Raw genomic sequence first — 18,605 nt, 5'->3', positions numbered from 1 at the left:
GTTTCGATGCCTCGGCTCCCCCTTTAAACTCTCAATTTACACACAGACCCCCTGAGGGCTTGAGGCCAGGACCCCCAATAACCCCTCCACCCTCAATTAGAGAGTGTGTGTGTGTGTGTGTGTGTGTGTGTGTGTGTGTGTGCGTGTGTGTGCGTGTGTGTGTGTGTGTGTGTGCGTGTGCGTGCGTGTGCGTGCGTGCGTGCAAGCGTTTTTATTTGTGTCACATTTTACAGAGCCTTAGGGAGTCTCTCACGAACAATCAAGCAAGCACACACACATAAACCAACGAACACACACACACACACAAACACACACACACACACACACACACACACACACACACACACACACACACACACACACACACACACACACACACACACACACACACACACACTCAAACAATGCAAATGCCTCAAATAAACAAGCAAGCTCCATCAGCTGGCTTAGCCATGCAGGGCTGTGTAGAGCTAAGGACGAGCTAGCACCTAACATTGTGTATGAACAGGATAGAGCACCACAGGGACCCCGCTCTGCACAGCACAGCCCCAGCCCCAGCTTAACCACAGAAATAACCACGCAAACAAGACCACAGTACAGCAATAACAAGCCCTCAGCTCGCTGTTATGGCAACCAGAACCCAGGTGAACACTGAGCTGTCTACACATTGTCACCAGGGGAGGGAAGGAGAGACAAAAGAGAGACACGCCACCGTCTGTTTGTGTGATATCAAACATGTTCGCCACTGACCTCCACCCACTTGCAGAGCCACTAGAAGGGGGTTGACTGGCCTAATTGTCAAGGGAAAGAGACTTCACTCCAAAGCTACAGGAGGAGCTGGGGAGCAGCCCCTCCAAGGCCCTCCTCACCCCACCCAACCCAACCCAACCCAGCCCAGACCTTCCCCACCCCACCCAACCCAACCCAGCCCTTCCCAACCCCAACCAACCCAACCCAGCCCAGACCTTCCCCACCCCACCCAACCCAACCCAGCCCAGACCTTCCCAACCCAACCCAACCCAACCCAGCCCAGACCTTCCCCACCCAACCCAACCCAGCCCAGACCTTCCCAACCCAACCCAACCCAACCCAGCCCTTCCCCACCCCACCCAACCCAACCCAGCCCAGACCTTCCCAACCCAACCCAACCCAACCCAGACCTTCCCCACCCCACCCAACCCAACCCAGCCCAGACCTTCCCAACCCAACCCAACCCAGCCCAGACCTTCCCAACCCCAACCAACCCAACCCAGCCCTTCCCCACCCCACCCAACCCAGCCCTTCCCCACCCCACCCAACCCAACCCAGCCCAGACCTTCCCAACCCCACCCAACCCAGCCCAGACCTTCCCAACCCAACCCAGCCCAGACCTTCCCAACCCAACCCAGCCCAGACCTTCCCCACCCAACCCAACCCAACCCAGACCTTCCCAACCCCAACCAACCCAACCCAGCTCAGACCTTCCCAACCCAACCCAACCCAGCCCAGACCTTCCCCACCCCACCCAACCCAACCCAGCCCAGACCTTCCCAACCCAACCCAACCCAGCCCAGACCTTCCCAACCCCAACCAACCCAACCCAGCTCAGACCTTCCCCAACCCAACCAACCCAACCCAGACCTTCCCCACCCCACCCAACCCAGCCCAGACCTTCCCCACCCCACCCCACCCAACCCAACCCAGCCCAGACCTTCCCAACCCAACCCAACCCAACCCAACCCAGACCTTCCCAACCCAGCCCTTCCCAACCCAACCCAGCCCTTCCCTTCCCAACCCAACCCAACCCAGCTCAGCCCTTCCCAACCCAACCCAGCCCTTCCCAACCCAACCCAACCCAGCCCTTCCCAACCCAACCCAACCCAGCCCAGGCCAGCCCAGCCCAGCCCTTCCCAACCCAACCCAACCCAGCCCTTCCCAACCCAGCCCAGACCTTCCCAACCAAGCCCAGACCTTCCCAACCCAACCCAACCCAGCCCTTCCCAACCCAACCCAACCCAGCCCAGACTTTCCCAACCCAACCCAGCCTAGCCCAACCCAGGCCTTCCCAACCCAACCCAGCCCTTCCCAACCCAACCCAGCCCAACCCAACCCTTCCCAACCCAACCCAGCCCTTCCCAACCCAACCCAGCCCTTCCCAACCCTTCCCAACTCAACCCAGCCCAACCTAACCCAACCCAGCCCAGCCCAACCCAACCCTTCCCAACCCAACCCAGCCCTTCCCAACCCAACCCAGCCCTTCCCAACCCTTCCCAACTCAACCCAGCCCAACCTAACCCAACCCAGCCCAGCCCAACCCAACCCTTCCCAACCCAACCCAGCCCTTCCCAACCCAGCCCTTCCCAACCCTTCCCAACTCAACCCAGCCCAACCTAACCCAACCCAGCCCAGCTTTTCCCAACCCAACCCAACCATCCCAGCCCTTCCCAACCCAACCCAGCCCTTCCCAACCCAAACCAGCCCTTCCCAACCCAACCCAGCCCAGCCCTTCCCAACCCAACCCAACCCAGCCTAGCCCAACCCAGCCCAGCTTTTCCCAACCCAACCAACCCAGCCCTTCCCAACCCAAACCAGCCCTTCCCAACCCAACCCAGCCCTTCCCAACCCAGCCTAGCCCAACCCAGCCCAGCTTTTCCCAACCCAACCATCCCAGCCCTTCCCAACCCAACCCAGCCCTTCCCAACCCAACCCAGCCCAGCCCAGCCCAGCCCTTCCCAACCCAGCCCAGCCCTTCCCAACCCAGCCCTTCCCAACCCAACCCAGCCCTTCCCAACCCAACCCAAACCAGCCCAACCCAGCCCAGCCCCTCCCAACCCAACCCAACCCAACCCAACCTAACCTAACCCAACCCAGCCCAGCCCAGCCCCTCCCAACCCAAACCAGGCCGCCTCTTGACTGGTGCCATCTCCAACGGTGTACCACAGCGAAGGGAAGATCCGTAAAAAACCCTTCCTGTTTCCCTTTAACCTAGTACATACGCTATATCTCTCTCGTTCCTCATTCTCGTCTCCGTTTGTGTTCTACGTTCTCCCTCTCCTGTTCTGCTTCTCCCTACTCTCCCAGTCACAGGGCTCGAAACAATAAATAAGGCGAATGCGTGGCTGGCGTGCCTGCGAGCGGAGAGCATGTGATAATCCGCCGGTGCTATCATTGCCTCTGCAGGGGCTTATCTGCATTGAAGAGGAGTACGAGGCAGACAGTCCCTATCGCACCAAGGCATTAATGTACTGCCGCTCCCCTGGCCGTGTCACGATGGAGCGATAAGGCCCTCGATGGCGTCCCGATCCGCACCGATCCACGGCGTACCGCGCCTTTAAGGGCCCTACGGTACAGCCTTAGCTCCCTCTCACACTTGTTTCTTGTCCTCCTTCACTCTTTCATTCACTCTCTCTTTTTTTTTCTGTGTGTACTTTCTCTCTTTTCTGATTGCATTCTTGTGTTTAATCGTGTGGTGGGGGAGAAACTCCCTCCAGTGTCCACAGAATGACAAAAGGTAATTAACAGACGTCAACAAATGTTGTGATACTGACAACTCCAAATCAGGCCTCACACAGACCCAGAGACAGTGATTTCCTCCACTGGGAGAGGAGTCAGTCAGACACACGCTGCAGTGGTGAGGCATCAGTGTTAAATGCACTTCCTCTCTTTGGGAACACTGGGATTTGTGATGGTCATGTCTTGGAAACCATTGGACAGATGTACTCTCCCACCACTGGCCCGCCACCAGAAGAACTGTGTCCGCCATGTCTGGAATGGCATGATATGTCCCACAATTGATTAGAGTGATTTACTGCCTCCCACACACACATTGACAACACACACACGCACACACACACGCACACACACACACACACACACACACACACACACACACACACACACACACACACACACACACACAAGCACGCACGCATTATCTTTTCACATGTAGACACAAGACGACGTCCCAGTGACACATCTGACATACTGTGACTTTCATATACACCCCTACACATGCCCCCCCCCCCCTCCCCACACACACACAAACTTGTCTTGTTTCCAGAGAACTCCATGACTCTGTGGCTGTATCAGGCCTCAGGAATTCATAAACAGAGTGGGCCTTGTCAGGCCTGAGTGTAACATCCTCTCCTCAGAAACAGGCAGTGTTGATGGCTAGCCGTGTCATAAAGCCGGGCCGGGCTACACACTGATCGCTCATGTGTCTGACCTTTACACGCCACACACTACATACACGACAATATCAATAGACACATGTATCACTGGACTAAGAGCAGAACGCAGTGAGAATCACAGGGGCTTGGATACAGACTTTGTGTTTTACTCGGCAGAGATAGGAGTGAAGTACTGTCTTACGGATGGTTTTGTCTGTCTGGATGGCACAAGGACGGGGGCTTTAATAGTAAAGGATATCTCGGGAATTATGTGGCTAATTAGGACTAAAAATATCAAGGCGTCTCACAGAAGTCGTTTTTTTTTTGAGGAAGATCACATTAGCCGGCGAGTCGTAAACGGATAACGACATTTATAGCATGGCACCCAAGGCGTTTCAACGAGCCACAATGCTCTTATTGTTTTGATTCGTTCTTTTTTTAAATTTTTTATCTTACACTCTCGTCTGGGTGGGTGCATTTGACTGGTGGCTAACCAACGGCACCCCTCCACTTTCTCTCCTCAGTTAGGGTGTGGGATGTTGATACAATTACATTATACTTGACTCATTTGGAATACTCTGGCAATTCATACTCACTTCATCAACACATGTGGATGGTGATTTACTTTGACGGTTAACATTAAATGGAGATTCGATTGCCTTTTTTTTTTGTAAGGGATCTAGGTCATGTGATCACATTTCTGCACAGCAATTGGCTCTGCTGAGTATCAAGCGAGCGTTCAAAAGATCTGTTCGACAGTCCAGCTTATTATGGTCAATGAATCAATTCCTTTTCACGATGAACCGTGTTTATTGACCCTCATCGCCCAGTGAGCTAAGGAAACAGGTCTGCTCTTTGGTAAGAAGGCGATGGCAGTTTTCATGTGGCTATTACAGTGTCTTTAAATAGACAGGTCTTGTGTGCTGCTTTCATTTGGACAAATCAAAATGAAGTTGTTTTTCATGTCTGGGTCTGGTGGCACTGTTGAATAGGTAGGAGAGAGAGAGAGAGAGCGAGTGAGACAGCGTGTGGCTTGTAGCCCAGGGCGAGGCTTAGGGCTAAAGTATTTTGGAGACAGGGTAAGCGGTAGGGGTTATGGGACATTGTCATTCCCACGCACTGTTATGACTGGTCCTTCTTTCGCCAGCTGTGTGGAGAGAGCACACCGTTCCACTACAATATGCCTTGGTTATCTTCTAGAACGTTAAAAAAAAAAACGTAAAAAATGATTATGAGAACCTACGGGACGTCAAAACACAAGAGAAACGTACAGATCAAAGAAGGATTAAGGGGGACAGGAGCCCCCACCCTATGAATCACACGGTAAACCTCTCTCTATAGTCACAACACACAGCCCCAGAGGATCATCGGCTATGGGAGTTTACATGTGAACGTTAGGCAACACTGTGGTAGAAATATAACATCAGAGAACATGCCGGTTCAGGGGAATGAGCGGCGTGTTCTCTGGCTCATCTGACGGAACACGGAGGACTAGGAAGCGCTGGGAATAAACAGGGGATGGACAAAGAGGGAGAAAAAGAGGGAGGAGAGAACCCAAAGAACCCTGACCTCAGATCGCCTAAAGCAGGGGTCAACAACTAGATTTAGCTGCGGATGGTCAGGGGTCCGGATCATAATTGCTAATCATTTGTAGACCGCAAATTGACCACAAGAAGCCCAAACAGACTAAAACATAGTCATTTCAAACCTTGTTTACGTTTGTATATAATCACATCTCTCTATTTTGTGTGGAAATACTTTGGAACAGATTTCCAAAATGAAAATCACTTGGAGCTGATTTACTGGTGTTTTCACAGTGTTTTATGTCCCCCTAAAACAATTTTGTTTGTTTGTTTGTGTTTTTGCTCAGGGGCCAAATAAAATCACCTGCGGGCCAAATTCCAGTTGGGGAACCCTGACCTAAAGGCTAAATCCCTGGGCCCCTGAGTCTAGGAGGGCTATGATACCTGGGACGGACAAACAAACACACACAAAAACATGCCAACACATTATGTAAGTAGTTATATAAACATGCATGCTGAACACACGCAATATCATACGTTATGTTTTCCCAACACCTCTCCAAACTCCTGCCTACCGTGAGCCATGTGGATCCAAACAACTCCACAGATGTAGGGACCAAGATCCTGTAAAGGCGGAGGCAGGAAGCCAGCTTCAGAGAGCCCACTACAGGCACCCTCTCCTGGGCCCCAGGGATCACTGCAGGGCCCTATCTCTACTGCACTGGTCTGTCTGTCTGTCTGTGGGTGTGTGTGTGTGTGTGTATGTGGTTTTTTACAAGTGTTCCCTTTAATCTACCTCTCTTTCTCTCTCTCTCTCTCTCTCTCTCTCGTCCGCTCTGCCAGCCTTTTATTATTTCTCTCCACTTTCTAGCCAATCTTCTTTTAATTAATTAGAACCTGTGCCACTGACTGCGAGAGCTGAGTTTTATCAGCACTCACTCACTCCCTCCTCTCCTTCACTGTGTCGAGAGAGAGAGAAAGCGAGAGAGAGAAAGAGTACCCTCCAGTCTCTTCTCCTTCCTATACTCCCTTCCTTTTCCCTTGCTGCTCGTTTTTTTTTTATCCAGGCAACCCAGACCAAGTGCTAGCAAGGGTCATATCTTTTTAATTATCTTTCCTGCCTTTGATTAATTATTCCGTCTGACAATAGCGTGTTTCTAATGCTTTTCACCTGCCCGCGCTGATTGACAGCGTCTCTGTCTGATTCAAAGCAAACAGCTGCTGCCATGATTGCCTAGCAACCAGGAGGTGATGGATGAGTCTCAAAGATGGATGGCCACAATAAATCATGTCTCCTGCTATAAAACTGGAAAAAGAAAGAGAGGAGGGAGGGGGGGACGGGAAGAAAAAGGGCACAAAAACAAAACAACCTTTCTATTTCTCTCTCTCTCTCTCTCTCTCTCTCTCTCTCTCTCTCTCTCTCTCTCTCTCTCTCCTCACACACACACATCTAATGTGGAGGGCAGGGTTGAAGCCCTCTCCTCTATCTGACCCTGTCTCGTTCCTTCGCTCCTCTCCACCTCCTGTACAGGAGTCCAGTACTTCACGGCAGGAAGAAGACCAGAGGAAAATAAACAGCCTAGCGGGTGAGTAGGCCTTGTGAAAATGTTGGTGTGTGATGAGGTAATCTCTCAGAGAGAGACCAGCTATCACTGGCTATCTCTCCTGCGGTCTGACTTTGGCATGGGGCGGCGCTTGTTGGCATGGGAAGGGGCTTGTTGATATGCAGGCAGACAGTAAGAAAACCCAGCTGGAACAATAATGGCTGACTACAAAGTTCACTATCATAAAACGAAACAAAATAAATCGAAGATTACTTTTATTGAATCCAACACTAGACAAGATTATAATTCACCCTGAAATGACATTGTGCTTAATAGCTATTACAATAACATTGTACAGTACTTGCAATGTACACACCTAGGTTAATAGGGGAAAAAACATCTGCACAGCAAGCACTTAAATAGTCCAGTCTAAGGAATGAAGAAATGTTGCCATATCAGAAAAATATTCCAAATAAACCATTAAAAGTGCTCAAAATGTAGTCTATCCACATTATTGTGAGTCATGGGGCTGACGAGCACAGTCAGCTGTATTTCTTCCTAATGGGCCACAGCTGTTCAGCCACACAGCCCTGACGATGGTCACCTCATCTCACTAGTCTGGCGACATAAAACCAAAACCAAAAACCTCCTATAAAACAACACAAACACACAGGAAGCTGACTAAAAAGAAAGAAAAGTTGCAAAACAAGGGTTACCCGGGGCGCGGTGCGAGGGCCATGTCCAACATTAGCTGTTTGTTTTTTTCTCTCACCTGACCGCCATTGGTTTTATTTTTACCCTTTCGGCCAAAAGTAGGCAGTGAGGCGCATTAGGAGTGAGCGAGTGCTGCTCCTCTGGTATCTGGTAACAAACAAGGATCTGGCTGACCCATCCATCACTGAGCCCACGTCCTGGGCCTAGAGCTCAGGTTACAGCTTTACACGGCCAGTCTAAATAATATTCAAAATGATGAATGACACAGCCAGCCTCATATCCATCATCAATCTCTTCTTTTTTTTTTTTTTTAAGGAGCATCCATCCTCAGTAACGCTCCTTTGAATCATGGGAAAGCGAGAGAGCTCAGATTCACTGGCCTAACCCCTGAGAGAGCGAGAGAGGACCTCGTGACATGGAGCCGGGGGCCCTGAGTGATACCTGTCAACCCCAGAGCCAGTGGCCCGGGACAAAAACGCACTGGGACATGTGTGGGAGCAGGGACTCAGATAACGGCAAAGACACACACAGATGCACACACTGATAGACACACACACACACACACACACACATACTCAGATACATCATGATAGACTACACATGCAGATTCCATATTCACACACGCCCATATTTACAAGAAACACATGGACAAACACACATACAAACACACGCGTCAACACATGAAATACTAACTTCATTCCAAACAAGTGCACTACCAAACTCAGTGTGTTCTTTTTAAACACATACGGTACATCTACAAACACACACTATCTCCCTCCCACCTCAAGCTCCACACAAAGTCCCCCTCCAATTCTTTCCCATCTCACACATAGGGGTTAGGGAATGTGAGAGGCGAGTCGGAGCATTACTGGATCTATAGCGCCGTTCCCCTTCACTCCCAACCTCTCACTCCACACCCACAGTCCTCCCCACATCCCCTCACCTTCCTCCTCCCCCCCGAAGACCCCGTCCTCAGCCCACTTTTGGCTTTACAGCCCCCCCCCCTCCTCCCCCTCAGAGGCGTGGACGTCGAGGCTCCTCTCTAAGGGAGGAAGACAGCCCCTCACACAGGGCTCTGGCAAGGGCCCGTTTGATAAATGACACACGTCATTCTGTCAGGAGAGAAGGGTGGGTCCATGATGTATCACCATGCCGACGAGAGGAGGAAATCGACTGTTTGGCATGGAGCAGCTACTCTCCCTCCACCACAGCTCTGTTTCAGACCTCCTAAAAGACCCGGGCCGGCTAGCCTCGTGTGTGTGTGTGTGTGTGTGTGTGTGTGTGTGTGTGTGTGTGTGTGTGTGTGTGTGTGTGTGTGTGTGTGTGTGTGTGTGTGTGTGTGTGTGTGTGTGTGTGTGTGTGTGTGTGTGTGTGTGTGTGGGGAGAATGGATGTGTGTGTACGGACAGAGAACAGGCTGCCCTTCTTTTCCCTTGACTCCCCCCCCCCCGAACTCTCCCTTTCTCTGTCTCTCTTTCTTTCTTTCGCTCTCTCTGTCTGTTCTTTTCCTCTTCCCTTCTCCCCGTGTTCCTCCCCACCAGAGTTACAAACAGGAAGAGTGTCGGGATGGAAGGAATAAAAAAAAATGAAAATAAAGAAGACTAGAAAAAAAGCTAGCTCAGTAGCAAGAGGGCAGTTATATCAATCAAAGTCAACTTCGGCAACAACACTACCACCATTTCAAATAAAATAGCTATCTCAGACAAACGACCATAACATGGGGATGGAAACCCGATCGGCCAAACGGTTCTTCTCATAAGAGGAGAGGATCTACTTTTTTCTCTCTGTGTTTTCTGTGGGGTTTTTTTTTTTCTACTCCTCTATCTCATGCTCACTTCTTTTCTTTTTCGACACACAAGCGAGGGCCCTGACATCTGCAGAGTGCATTTAAAGAAAAAAAATGTGTGTCGGAGGAGTGTGACGGCCCCCTCCTCGTACACCCCCCCTTGCTCGGTTTCATTAGCTCACTGGCAGGGTGGCACTTCTCAAGCTCATTACAGAGGAAGGATTTATGGAGCAGAACCCAATGGCGAAGAAAAGGCATCTGTCAATAATTGCAGGGAGCAGCACTCACATCTCGAGAAGCTTTGAAATCTCATTAGGTATGCAGTTATCAGGCATAAAGATCAAAAACATTACTCAACTCCGACAGAATCCTACCAAGAAACATTAATTAGCAACAGGCCTGCAGTATAAAATAAAACAGACTTCCTCTCTCTCTCTCTCTCTCTCTCTCTCTCCATTTCTCTCTCTCTCTCTCTCTCTCTCTCTCTCTCTCTCTCTCTCTCTCTCTCTTCTCGCACCTGCCCGCCTTTGCCAAGGAGAGAAAAACCCGACCCCCTTCCTGTTACATAAATACAAACACACACATAGGTGTATAAGCAGAAACACACACAAACACTAAACATGTGTAAACACGCAGATCACCACCCCCACCTCAGACCACATCCCCCCTGCCATTCCTGACCCCCCCCCCCCCCATTACAAAAAAAGAAACGGGGGGATAATTCCCAGCATCTGAGACTGATCAGAACATGAAACAGGGGGAGGGAGTGAGGGAGGGAGGGAGGGAGTGAAGGAAAGGCGAGGCGTTTGAGGCCATCTCTTGGCTTCGGTGAGGAGAGAAGAGGAAGAGGCTGTCATGCCTGAGAAGGATGTCAGCCCTTGCTGGCCCTGATTACATGGGCCTCTACGGCTCCCCTGCCTTTCATCACCGCCACCATCAAAAACAGCCTCCGTGTCACCCGTACGCATGACTGATGGCTGCCAGTCTCGCCTGGCCCCTGTCAGAGCCCAACGGGGGGGACTCCCCCGCCCTGTTCCCCAGCCACTCTGGCAGACATAAAGACAACCAACGCTCCTCCACCCCCGCATCCATTGGCTGGCCCACCCCAACTGAGGGAAAGAAGAAACCCAAACCTGGAGTCTGGCCCAAACGACACTCAGAACCAACCCCCTCCTCATCGCTCCATCTCGTCCTCCCCGGCCCCCTACCTCTCCTCTCTGTGCACCCCCCGTCCCTCCTTGACATGACAACAACACAAGCAGGGATTACTCCACACGGCCATATTTCACTGCACAGGGCTGCTGGGAGATTTAATCCCCCGTGTAGCTGCCAGACTCCTGAAGACTGGCCCGACACTCACATCACACAAAGAGCCATAGTATCGCTGAGAGGAGAGGAAGGTAGGGTGGGGGGAGAGAGGAGAGGACAACCCAGACATACAGAGAGAATTTCAGCCAGATAATACCCTAGCCTGCCTTGGGAAAGTGCAGCCAGGCAAATTTGGGGGAAGTGTTTTATACTGTACTGAGGAGGAGCATAACATATTTCTGTCTCTCCGCAGAGGAAGTGCAAAAGATCCCACAAACTCTCTCAATTTCCTGTTTCCTCAAAAATGTGCCTAGAAGAGAAGCCGATTCCCATGGTGCTCTGGTGCAGGCCCGATAGTGAACCGGGCTTCACAGGGTGAGTTTGTGGAGTGTGCTCAGAGCAGAGCAGTGGCTGAGGCCCTGCCCAATCACTCCACTGGAATAATGACAATATCTCTTGCACGTTGAAATAGCAGCGCTCAGACGCTGACATCATTCCCTAATCATTGGGGAAAGCGAGAAACTGATAATCATTGATTAATCAAATATGAACACCCGCACCAGAGAGAGAGGGAGAGAGGGAGGGAGAGAGGGAGAGAGGGAGGGAGAGAGGGAGAGAGAGAGAGAAGGAGGAGCTAAGTAGCCACTAATCTCCTGAACAAACTTCCTTTAACCAGTGGCTGGATATTCTCATTAATTCAGAAAGCACCCTGTTCGCCATTCGACAAACTGTTGCATTTTATGGTTAGGTAGACGTTGATATCTGTCCAGTCTTCTAATCGTACAAGGTTGACTAATCGCTTGCACTGGTGCACAATTTGCTGAGGTGTTCATTTCAGCAGGGAATAAAACATAAAAGGTAGAGCAAAAAGGTACATAAATAAATACTGCTATGTGTCTATTTTGTGAGTAGTATTGTTTGGATCAAGAGCCAGACACAGTCAAACACCATTTTTTTAGATCTTGATAGCTTGTGTGTAAATGTAACCGTTTTGTGTGTGTGCTCTACGTGCGTACCTTTGTGTACAATAACTGTATGTGTTGCATCCCTGCTCTCTCACTAACCCTGCTGCAGTCGCAATTCATCGCTCTCTCCTCACAGAACAATCTTTGGAGAGAGGAGCAGGGAGGAGAGGGGATATGGGAAAAAATGAGGGAAAGATGCAGCCTTGTGAGCCAATTTAAGAAATAACTGCTGATGCATCAGTTATTGACTGTTTCAGCGCCCGCGATAACGCTCAAGGCGAAACGGTGGGCAAAATGACAGCGTCAACCGCCTGCAATAAACTGCAGCCCGCGAGACCAAGGGAGCTCTAATTGACAGCTGTCAAGCTAATGGGAGCCATGACGGAAGATTCTGGGGGGAAAAAAAATCTGTTTATCAACCATCAACCCGTACATCCTCGAGCAGGGAACTTTCCCTCCCTCCCTCGCGCTTTCTTTCTCCCTCTTTCTCTGTGCCGACGTTATTCAGCCTTTTTCCCCCTCGCCCCTTCTCCCTTTATTTCTCTGTCTCCGCCCACTCTGCTCTTAACCCTGTTCATTGTCGCTCACTTGCGGTTGTGAAAAAGGCAGAGGACGGCCATAACTAATCATAGTGTCAGTTGGCAGCCTGGGAGAGCCTCACTTTAGGGAGAGCAATGCAATGCGAGGCTGAGGAAAGGCCCGTAATCCTGAGAAGAAGGCCCAGGAGTAGACACCTCACTCCGGAGGGGGCAGCAGGGACTGGGCTTCAGGGGGACTACTGATCATGAGGCCCGGGACACACAGACAAAGACTCATGTGGACAGACAGATAGGCCTGGACCTCTTTCGACTCCCACTCGTTGATTCTCCACATTTGGCGGCGTGATCTATCGTCATGCTCTTTCTACTTCACTGTATTTTGGATTATCCTACGCTGTTCGACGGGCGCTATGTTGAGTTTTTTGTTGTTGCGTGCAGCTTCAGACGTACACAGCCATGTTGCCACTCACCAGGTCCGTCATGCGCCCTAAAAATCAGAGGTTACACAAAGCACGTGAGGGGATGGTCTAGAGCGGGGGCTAGGCCCCCCCCCGCCCGTAAGTAGTAGCCTATCTCCTGTTTCTGTAGCGTGAGGCAGCTCGAATCTCCTTAATGCTGAGTGCCAAAGCAGAAACACATCAGGTCCCACAGTCTTTGGTATGACTTGGCCGGGGAACGAACTCACAACCTTCCAACGTCAGGGCGGACACTCTAACCACAAGGACACTGAGTTGGTGCATATGAAAATTAGAGAATTTTGGCATTTTTCCAAACACCCGAAACAGCCTTTTTTCCTGCACTCTAGAGCCGTAATCATTATGCTTATTTCTATGTAAAGAAAGAAAGATGTGTATTTGTCTGCGTATCCAAGCACACGCTGTCTGTATACTTCTGACTGGTGGTTATTCTTTTACAGACATCTCTGCATCTGTGCTGAAATCTGGGTAAAAGATTGGAAGGAAAGTGAGTCGTATTCAGTACATTTAGTTATTGCTTGCTTTTCTAAAGCCTACAGTCTTTTCCAGCAGGCATTCCAGCTTAGATAGTTAGAGAAGCTAGCTACACTAACTTGATTGATAGCCTGAAATGGCTTCTTGGTAGCTGGTTATGAGGTTGGGAGATTGGGAACCTAGCTGGGCTAGCTAAAGCCAGCTTCATAAAATTGCTAAGTGGCTAGCAGTATTACAGAGAAAAAAACTAACCAATTTTATTATTATTATTATTATTATTTTATTTTTTACAGGAAAAATATGGGGGAGCACGTGTCCCAACCTTATAAAAAACATGAATAAATACAAATAAATAATATCGGATTTAGCCTCAGTGTTTCTAAGTAAATCATAATATTCATATTCAAAAATAACATCTCACTGTGATAACGAAGTTCATGAACTTTGCAATCGTCAAACTCAACACAACCTAATGGACGTAGTACACCTACTCATTAATAATAAATCCACTTGATTTTAAATATCATTTCAACATAATTCTTTATAATTACATTTCTCATTAACTGAGGGTGGGGGTGGACTTTTGAAGGTGATGTTTATGAAATCATTTTCTTTCCGTCTTAATAATTAATAGAATTATCATGACCAGCTTTTAAACTAGGATAATTAGCCTAATTAAGATGGCATGTTTCATTAAATTTCATTCGCTGAGACTGTGAAGGGGTAATGCTTCGTACGAGCAAGGCACCAACAAGCCGCTGCGACCGACCCTTGAACGACAGCGAATCAACCAACTACACCAGCGACAGAGTAAATGCAGTAACATTACACTATTACACAAACCCTCTGTTTTGTTTTTAGCAAGGAGCAGAGACAAAGTATTATTACAAGAACATGCAAGCGGTGTGTGTCTGTGTGTGTGTGTGTGTGTGTGTGTGTGTGTGTGTGTGTGTGTGTGTGTGTGTGTGTGTGTGTGTGTGTGTGTGTGTGTGTGTGTGTGTGTGTGTGTGTGTGTGTGTGTGTGTGTGTGTGTGCGTGTGTGTGTGCGTGTGTGTGCGCGTGTGTGTGTGTGTGTGCGCGTGTGTGTGCGTCTGTGTGTGTGTAGTAACCTATGTGTCTACGGGCCACTGTATGTCGACGTGTATCCAGCACGAGTGCAACGTTAACACAAATCAAGCATGATTAATCTCTCTCGCTCATCCACAATCAATCAAACACGCACAAAAATCACAGAAATCAGCTGCTTTTCCTCACCGCACTCTATCTCCCATCAAGCAGAACTAGATCTGTCATGATCTTAATATTTTGTATAAATCATGTTTAGACCCTTTGAACACAATGCTGATAATAGGCATTTGGAAAATCAACTAACGTGGAAAAGCATCTATACCTTTGACTACGTCATGATCTAAGGGATGATGAGCAACGTCAACAATAACAGCGTCGACTGATTTCACAAGGCTTCTTCAAATACATGTCTCCCAGACAGCGGCCCCGGCGCCCTAAAGCAATACTATTCTCTATGACAGTGTAGCAAAACAGCTACAACATCAGTACAATGTTTTCCCGGGTGTTTCGGGCAAGAGGCACTACAGTACTACTCAGTAAGAGTAACATGGCATAACACAACTAGTGAAGGAGAGAAAAAAAAAGTCCTACGTTTGATGTTCCCTCTTTCCTCCCCAAAACTATGATATGTTTGGTCTTGCGAGGCTTTGAAGCAGACAAAAAACAAACAAAAAAACGGTGTTCACAGCATTGTCCACTCCTAAATGGAGGAAGGTATTGTGGCTAGACAGAGAGAGTGGTGTGTGTGTGTGTGCGTGTGTGTGTGTGTTGCTGCTATAGGCCCCTCTTTCCCAGACAGACTTTTCGAGAGGCTAGTTTTTGGTGGTGTTATAGGGCTCCTGACCATTAAAAAGCAGCCTAATTCCAGCCAACGTGATTACCCAGGTACCCTAGCCCATTTGTCACCTGCAGCAGAAAATTGAGTTAGTGCAACGACTAAAGGCATGGAGGACTGTGTAATATCAACTTGATTACATCAAACTAGCTGCAAACCTAATTGGGCTGGATGACAGTGTGCAGAGCTTGTCATCTCCAATCATTAGGGCTGTCAGGAATCCATCAGCTTTACAGCTAATTAGGTGAACACTAATGAAGCTGGCAAAACAACTTTTCTTTTTATACGGCTGAGCAGCCCTTCCAGACTGGGGGGCTGAAAAAGGGAAAAGAGCGAGAGGAGAGAAAGAGAGAGGGAAGCAAAGAGAAGGAGAGAGGGAGAGAGAGATTTTCTCATGAAACGCTCAAGGTTGCTGGGGACTGGATTTCCCAAAGTTCCTAATCAAGGCCCATCATCTGCCATCTTTTGCTCTTTCCATCACTATAGCGCAATCAATTTGTCACCACTCTTTGTGTGCCACGGAGCAGTCGTCAACCTTATAACTTGCAGCTGTGAGGGCTGCTGGGAAAGAAGGAGGGGCGAAGGGTGGGAGGGGGTATACAGACCCTGTAAAAAATTACAGGAAGTTGCCTCGTCCAAAAAAATAATAACATCCCCCTTACTGCTCTTGTGTCTGTCCTCATCCGCTCATCAAAGGAATAAATGCCTTATTTTTCTCTCTCTCTCACTCTCTCGTCTGGGATAAGAAGGCTTTCAGTCATCTCTCAGCCCCCCTCGGCCCCCACCCCCAGCGTGTCCATTAGGCAAAAGCGTTTTGATAAAGTAAAGCCCAGGCCCAACGTATGGAGAAACAAAATGAGAGCAGTCACTCTGCCAACTTCTGATTGACCATTAGAGCCATTGATGAATGTGGCTGTCAGAAGGGAGACAATTAAATCAAATATGAAACAAAGTCGCTTTGACGGGTCGTTCTGATGGAGCAAACCATTCCTCCGTCTCCCGATTAGGCCTAATAGTTACATTTTTCATAGAAGCACTGTGTGTGCGTGCAAGATAAAATTGTTTGTGTCTGTATGTGAGTGTGCGTGTGTGTGTGTGTGTGTGTGCGTGCGTGCGTGTGTGTGTAGTAAAATGAGCGAGTGTTTCGATTACTATAATAATTGCATAATATTGAATTTTGATAGTATATTTTAAGGGGAATTTACTTTGGTGCTTGTTATAGTTTTGTTATAGGCTAAAAGTTGCAGTAGTAGAGATGAATTTTCATGTAGGCTATGTTGCAGAAAACTTAACTACACTTTAAAGCATATAGGTAAACGCAGCCTATATTGTGATGAAAAAGAAGCACATGTCTCAGAAATAAGAATAATACTTATTGAATCTTAAAACAGGTAGCCTGTATACTTCAACACACTGGTGCTTCAAACAATACTTTCAAAAGCGGACATAAAACCCAGAAGTTCCAGTCATATAGCAACAGTATGAGAACAGAAGTCTGATTCAAATAATATATATTTTTTTTTACAACAGAATGGTAGCTAAGTAACTACCATGTTGTAGCATAGCCTAACTATTTATATAGAGTAGAATATATGACGTGTTCCATGACCTAAGAAAGATTTAATTAAAGCCTATTTTGAACAGTCAGTGTGGTTTATTCTCTATGTTTAAGAGAGAGAAAATTAAATGAAATGTGCCCTTTGGCTGTGACAACGTGAAAAGTACAAAAGAAACAATTAAAGATGTTTTAAATGGCTAGTTGTCATACCAGACATGACGTCACGTGAACCGGCGTTGCAATGGGGAGTGATTTATTTGTGTTTATCCGGAAAGAATAGATCAAAGACAAGCCAAATGACGGGCAATCAATCAGCCGTCAAATCAAAGATGGCAATTGTCCATTAAAGCCTCTTCCAGTCCACGTCTCCCCTAGGGTCGGCTGCGAAATAATCTTTAAGTATTTCCCAGAAAGGAGAAATCAGCCAGGGGGAAACTAGGCGAAAGTTGACATTTTGTGATCAAATGTTTTAGCATGCACAAAGCCCCAAACGAGCATCAAAGGAAATCATGACAGTCAGCTGACACGAGCCCCCTTTTCCTTGCGCTTCTTTATAGATCTCTAATTCAAGGAGTCAATATCTGCACCCTACGGTGGGAGGAAGGGAGAGTAGGCTAAAATAGGGTAAAAGGGAGAGACCTATCAAAGCCGAAGTTGTCTTTGACCAGTCGGATAGAGCTACGGCCTGGGAAACCTTTTATGTCTTCCGAGAACTGTTGTTAGCAGATCGTTCATCGAATGGAATCTTTGTTGCCCCAGAAGTTGGAGAAAAAAAATATACTGAGAACACAATGTTGCCAATAACTTGGCTGTGTAGCCTAATGGGCTATGTAAGTATGCTGATAATGCAATTGACTATTAAAATAGTACGTGGCTAGTATCAAACGTGGTCTACGTGGTTGTAAAAAAAAAAGCACATCCCCTTCAAAGGGAAAGTACAAAAAAAACGAATAGCTAGTAGCCTAACCATCCCTCTTTGAGTGAATGGGTATTTGCCATTTCCTCCCACTGTAGCCTACGCTACAATGTAGCTACACGCACATGATTCAGTACTATACATGGTAGGACCAGTGAAGTCAATGGAAATACCGCAGCAGTCGTAGTAAAAACAGAGGCGATAACATGCATATCATAGAATCGTACCTGCTGCACGCCGGGGCGCTTGCTGTTTCCTCCGCGGCATGCTTATTTCGGGGTTCTGAAGAGTTCTTCTCTAGCCCCAGAGATCCCTAGCTGGTCCGCTCTTCTTTGATAGAGGCGCTTCCTTACACGGTACCCGGGGCGCTTTCAGAAGGCTGACATAGATCGGCAGTTTTCAAACAAAAATGCAGACATTGAAGAAAGGGTAGATCTGAAGATGAAGAAGAACAAGCGGTTTTTTTCTTTTCCCTGTTCGACTTGGATATCACAGTGTGTGGAGACCGGGAGTACAGTGGTGGGGGGAAAAAAAATCTTCAGCCTCAATGTGATTCTCACTCCGCGTTGGAGGCTGCAACAGGCAAGCTTAAAGGAAAACGAAATGAACGCGTCACTCAAAGTCTGCAAACAGGGGCAAACATCAAGCGCTGTCACATTTATTGTGCCTAGCACCTCCAATGGCTAGCTAGCTCTTGTCATATAAGCATCACATGTCTGCTGTCCCTCACCGCAGCCCCATAACGGTGTCTG

At 48.4% G+C, this 18,605-nt stretch overlaps 1 protein-coding gene across 2 annotated transcripts in view; it reads right to left on the bottom strand.

Moving 5' to 3' along the window:
* tshz3b (teashirt zinc finger homeobox 3b) overlaps window positions 1-18,605 on the bottom strand; it is a 37,171-nt gene that overhangs the window by 17,177 nt on the left and 1,389 nt on the right. Inside the window, exon 2 of one of the 2 annotated variants that reach the window (XM_014175571.2) lies at window positions 18,081-18,440. In XM_014175571.2, coding sequence (XP_014031046.1) covers window positions 18,081-18,120 — 40 coding nt within the window. In that variant the 5' untranslated portion in view covers window positions 18,121-18,440. Of the gene's footprint in view, window positions 1-18,080; window positions 18,460-18,605 lie in introns of those variants that run through there. The other variant, XM_045708207.1, reaches the window with a different exon arrangement.

The sequence above is a fragment of the Salmo salar genome, chromosome ssa26, assembly GCF_905237065.1.
Source record: "Salmo salar chromosome ssa26, Ssal_v3.1, whole genome shotgun sequence".
Lineage (NCBI taxonomy): Eukaryota > Metazoa > Chordata > Actinopteri > Salmoniformes > Salmonidae > Salmo > Salmo salar.
This window is presented reverse-complemented; position numbering and strand designations above follow the sequence as displayed.